Raw genomic sequence first — 6,000 nt, 5'->3', positions numbered from 1 at the left:
ATTCAGCATCGTGAGTATTCATAGGACACACAATACACCAATGAAAATTAGTCATGTTTGTAACACAAGCCATTCACAAAACAAAATACGAAAATAAACAAACACTGAAAGTCTTCACAAAATATATTTACCAAAAATAGTTAAAAGAAACAAAAAATGTTGTTTTTAAATCATTCACTTTTGAGTTTTCATCATATGTAGTTCCAACAGGGAACAACAGCAAACAAGATGCCATAATAAAAGAAACTTTGGTAATTAAAAAACTCAATATATATATATGTGTGTGTGTGTGTGTATAAGTATTGTTTTAAGTACGACTTTCCTTTCGTGTGTGAAGGAATAAACATCTACTATGGATTTTTCTAAGTATCTTCTTCTGAAAAAATGAATTGTCTTTTTAAGTAAAGACAGTTTCAGTTTCTCACCGAGTTTCCCTATCGCTAAGTAAGAACAATAATGACTTATATCTGTGAAAAGGATTTTTACCGAAGTAAAATAAGCAATAATTGATCAAGTTATTTTGCTAAGAATGAATACAACACCGATATGTACATCAATTCATTTTATTTGTTTACTAAACAGTCAAAATAGAAATTGTCTTCCATATCTATGACAGAACAGACGTGACAGAGGTTAGAGAAAAGAAGTACAAATTCTGTTTAATCAACTGTAAACCACGTGTCATCTTTAGTGAAAGTTATTTGTAGATTGTTATATTCTCCCTAATTCATGCAAGAATATCAGATACAATATTTTCACGTTTTGAGCTTACGGAAATAGGTGCCAACAGTTTCCACAAGATAGTATGAACAGAGTTATATATTTTTGATAATTTTAATGTAATGTATTACAATATATATATCACAGCTATAGGAGGTCCAAAACTTGGAGACACATCGTTATGGATTAGTACTTTAAAATACAGTCTTCCTGAGCTCGACCGCTGCCGTTCATTTCAAAGTGATCAACAGCTGGGATTCGTATAGTCCGTTTATCACGATTCCTGCACCTGACAATTATCACTATTAGAACCAACACCAGAAGAAAGAGCGTGACTCCGATCCCGACGGCAACGTACAACAGAGGATACCGTTCGCAATGTTCTGCCGCCTCGTCGTAGCCTGACGGACAATGTTTCTTTCCATCACACCACAGGTCAGGACTGATGCATGCGTTAATTTCCGGACATCTGACCAGACAGTTTATGGTTCTTAAGGACTGGCCCACATTTTTCTTCAGGAAGGGCTTTGTCACCTCACCCCACTCTATTCGCACAGGCTGTGGGACTCTAATGATAGCTTCAAGAATGATATGATTTATCTTTCCTTGGGACACGAGATTAGTATGGTGTGACATCACAGAATCCATACCATTCAAAATCGGTGAAACTACTTTTACTTCTGTCACATTTTCATTCAAACAAACCGTCGAAACAGTTTTCTTACTGCTCCCCACGTAAACCTTCACTATGTTGTTATACGGACATTCTCCTAGCCCCTTTGTTCCACGAAATGTTAAATGCGTATGTTTACCAACAGCTTGTTTCAACGACCATCTACAACGAAATTCACCATGTTTCTTTATCACCGACCTGGTAACAGCCATAGTAAGTATTCCTTTTGAGCCTTTATCTTTCTTTACAACATAATCACAAGGAGGAAAAGAGAAAAACTTATAATTAGCACGAAAATTAAAATGGCGATAGTCTTGTACAGAAGTCATGCCTTTTACAGTAAAAATCACTGAAACATTATCGCTAAGAGACGTAATTTCGATAGGCTTATGTGCTAATGATATCAAGCTTATGTTACAAAAACAGCCAAGCGACAGCTCGATTCCCTGCCAGTTTTCGACAAGTTGTATAAAGGAAAGAGGCCCCTTATGCTTGTGGTTGATTTCACAAGTTCTTTGACGCGTTACACTATCAATCGCATTTGTACATAGTGATGACAAAAGTTGTAGGGTTAGAAACGTTATTTTCACTCGTTTCGAGTCTCTTCCTTTGAGATCATAACGACAAGAAATCTCACGACGACCTCCTCTACCATAATACAAAACGTTTCTTGGAGAAAAGATTGTACCGTGGTCTGAGTTTTCACTCCCTACAAACCGGTCGCAAAGAGATAACTCAAGGGCCAACCCAGGTTGACGAGTGTCCACAATCTCATAACGAGCTTTGAAAATAGGCTGCATTGTTGGTATGCCCGAAATTCTTGGATAATTCAACTTCAGCATCAATTCTGGTCCTTTAGAAAAATAACTTTCTTCCGGTAAACTGCAGGGACGGAGGGGCATGAGACTACGTGAATCTCCTGCACGAGTACAAAGCTGTGGAAAACTTTTCTCACAGTAAGTGTGGTTATTTTCAAAAGAATTGTTTCCTGTGAATATCAAATGATCTGGAACAGCCAAGCCTAAGATCTGTAGTTTACCAGTGTCGCAGTGTTCTGTAAGTGACCAGGGATGCTTGTCTTCTACTATATAAGACGTAAAGTATAACCATACACGATCAGAGGGGCGTTTACCTCTTATAATGTACGTACATGTAGTTTGCAATGGAACAGTGTGCTGAGGGTTTTCAATAATTCCTTCACTTCCCCGTGACCCATCAATTAGAAAATTACAACTATTTCCTGATATCCGCCAAACTGGTTTCTTGACAAATCTGACTCGCGCTTCTAACTCTAATCTAGAATCGTGCAGTAGCTGAGATGGAGCACTAATTAGCTGGATCAAGACGCTGGATTGACTGGATACAACTTTAGGAAGAGCACCCGATCCACAAAACTCAGTTAATAAGATTGTGTCTGGTGTCGAACCGTCAAATATACGCACAACGTTTCGTGAACAATCGGTGGTTAGTGAACTGCTTGAAATTGCCCCGAGACCGGAATGTCCGTTTTCAATTGAAATTTTGTATTCATTGTCCTGCTTCAGCACTATCTGTGCATGAAATCCTTTTGGGATCTCATTCTGTCTTATCAGATACTGGCATGTAAAATTCGGTAAAAATGTGCCCGGAAAGTTTGGTGATCTAATAATACAGACTCGGTTAACGCAATCACGATATTCCACATTACAAAAAGAATTTGGTGTTGTTCGTCCTACGTTAACCTTGGTTTCATCTTTTTGAAACCACACGCTTGTTTTCGAGGTAATAAACCTGTACGTGAGAAACACGTTAAAAGACTGATACCGCCAAGAAGTCCGACGTGGCATGAAAATAAGAAGGGTAACGTTATTTCCACTTGAGAAGTAGTTGGCCCCTTGGGCTGTCATTTGGCCGCAAAAATATCCAAAATGTGGGGCACTTTTTCCTGTAAAGTTGTACAAACTCGGAAACATTCCGTTGGTGTGTTTAAGTGCTGAGACGAGCTGGCTGAGGCCACGTGTTTGTTGGTGGCTGATGTCTGTTTCTGGATTTTTCTTATCGAGAACTTGCAGATGGCCACCATAGCAAGTAAGACCGGAACTAAATGAAGAAGAAATAAAAGTTATTATCACATCCAATTAGCTTTAAAACTTTTTTATTGAAGGTCTTCAACAGATAGCATCTTATTACAAAATATAGGTCCTAAATTTTTTATTACCAAAATAAATTAAGATAACTAGTTTATTTTAATATTGCGACCTTACAAGTAAATTTGTTTAATACAAATTCTCTTTGTTATCTGTGGAGTATGGAATAAATTTTCTATCCAAATAATGGGCTGATATTGTGCAAAGAATCATCTACAATATGTGTTTGGATGCGATCTAATAACATTGAGGACCTTACAGTGCTGTCAAGATAAGTTGTCTATCCAATAGTACAAAGTATAAAAACTAATTTTTATCTTTACGTACATCTTTATGTGTGGCCCAGCATGGCCAGGTGGGTTAAGGCACTCGACTCGTAACCTGAGGGTCGCAGGTTCGAATCTCCATCGCACCAAACATGCTTGCTCTTTTAGCCATGGGGGTGCTATAATGTGACGGTCAATCCCTCTATGCGTTGGTAAAAGAATAGCTCAAGAGTTGGCGGTGGGTGGTGATGACTAGCTGCCTTCCCTCTAGTTTTATACTGCTAAATTAGGGACGGCTAACGCAGATTGCTTTCGTGTAGCTTTGAGCGAAGTTCAAAACAAACCAAACCTTTTATGGACATCATTTTTGTTTTTACTTTATTATAAAATTGCATACTATATCTGTAATGAAAATTTAATGTTCGTTAAAGTAACCACAATTAATCAAAGGATCCAAACGGTTTAAGTACAAGGAAAAGTCTAAATATTTACTATTCGACCTAAAATAACCATAATAATAATAAAATGTTTATTACTTCTACAAAAAAATAAGTATTCTGACTTTACATAGCTTCGCAACTTTTAAAACAAGAGCCAAGTCTCAACTTATACTTATTTGCAGGAGTTTTCTGTTTATCTGATGCGGTAAAGTTTAACTAGAACATCCAGTCGTAGTAATAGAGACTTTTTGTTTGAGGTAACAAACTTGAATGTCTACCTTTCCTATTTAGAGATTATGAGCTTTCTCTTAAGTTAAATAAATGATGTAGTATAATAATGCTATTCAACAAGATTAAAAGGTTCTAGAATTAAAAATACGACACATGTAATCTTTTAAGATTATGTGTTCTAAAAATAGTATCTAAACACTTTGTATAGTATTACTACTTTCCAGTGTCTACGCCACGTTAATATTAATGTAGTCCTCTGGTAAGTGAGCGATTAATTTAAGGATTTAAAGCTCTTAAAATCAGGGATTCAGGTCTCCGCAGTGGTTAGAGCGCTGGTTTTACTCATATAGTAACTTTGTTCTAACACAACACAAACATTAGCGTAACGAGTAGAGAACTTCAGAAAACCGAGTTTAATTGTTTGATATCATTATACTGGATTAAGATCAATCGATTAGTTTTGCCAAGAGATACTAATATGAAAACTAAATAATAATAATAACATTTTTAAATATTTTACTCTTAAAAGCGTTACAGCATCTTTTTGTTATAAGCTTTCAAAATTGTCCATTTGATAAATTATAATAGTTCTACTTCGAACTTCGTAACAAATTTTCAGTTCCAAATGAAGAAAACGATTAAAAAAACTTCCTGATTTTACCAACATCGACGCCACAGGCCACAGTCCTTAATGGATATACTTTTATTTACTAGACTTTACTTAACAATTGTTACTTTTACCTATTAAAACTTTTACCTAATAGCATGAAATATGGTTTTGAACCGAACGTACTTCAGATTAGCTTGGATAACGCTACACAAACCTAGTGTTCCAGTGGAGGTTTTAAATATAGAAAGCTGTTAAAAACAAAACATACGAGGGCTGTTCAAAAAATACGCGGACTGTTTGAATTGCGCGGCACCAGTTGGTTCCAGAGGAATCCGCTTGGTGTCGCTAGGTTTGCACAGATCAGCTGATTACGACGCCATTTCCCGATTGCAGATATCTTCATTTGTGTATTAGTTACGCGGTTTTAAGTGAAGTGCGATTTTTTTGTTTGGCGGATTTCAGAATGAATGACCTGAAGGAGCAACGACTTGCTGTGAAATTTTGTGTTAAACTTGGAAAATCTGCGACTGAAACTTTTGCTATGCTTAACACGGCTTACGGTGATGTTGCTATGAAGCGTACGGCATATTTCAAGTGGCATGAACGTTTTAAGGATGGTCGAAAGTCCATTGAAGATGATGAGCGTCCTGGACGTCCTTCCACATCAACTGAGGACCCACACGTCGAAAAAATCAACACCCTGGTGTGGGCAAATCGACGTCTGACTGTCAGGGAGCTTGCTGAAGAGTGTGGGATATCAGTTGGATTTTGTTACGAGATTTTGACCGAAAAATTGAAGATGCACCGCGTTGCTGCGAAATTCAGCCCTCAGAACTCGTGAGTTTTTGGCCAAACACTCAATCACTGTTCTTCCCCACCCCCCTACTCACCTGACCTTGCCTCTTGCGATTTTTTCTTGTTCTCCAAACTCAAA

The 6,000-nt window shown here is 37.2% G+C and overlaps 1 protein-coding gene across 1 annotated transcript in view; it reads right to left on the bottom strand.

The window, feature by feature from the left end:
* Nucleotides 1-382: 382 nt before the first annotated feature.
* Nucleotides 383-6,000, bottom strand: part of LOC143222678 (uncharacterized) — a 28,138-nt gene continuing 22,520 nt past the window's right edge. Inside the window, exon 3 of the mRNA XM_076449504.1 lies at nucleotides 383-3,472. Coding sequence (XP_076305619.1) covers nucleotides 907-3,472 — 2,566 coding nt within the window. The 3' untranslated portion in view covers nucleotides 383-906. The remainder of the gene's footprint in view (nucleotides 3,473-6,000) is intronic.

The sequence above is a fragment of the Tachypleus tridentatus genome, chromosome 8 (assembly GCF_004210375.1).
Source record: "Tachypleus tridentatus isolate NWPU-2018 chromosome 8, ASM421037v1, whole genome shotgun sequence".
Classification (NCBI taxonomy): domain Eukaryota; kingdom Metazoa; phylum Arthropoda; class Merostomata; order Xiphosura; family Limulidae; genus Tachypleus; species Tachypleus tridentatus.
This window is presented reverse-complemented; position numbering and strand designations above follow the sequence as displayed.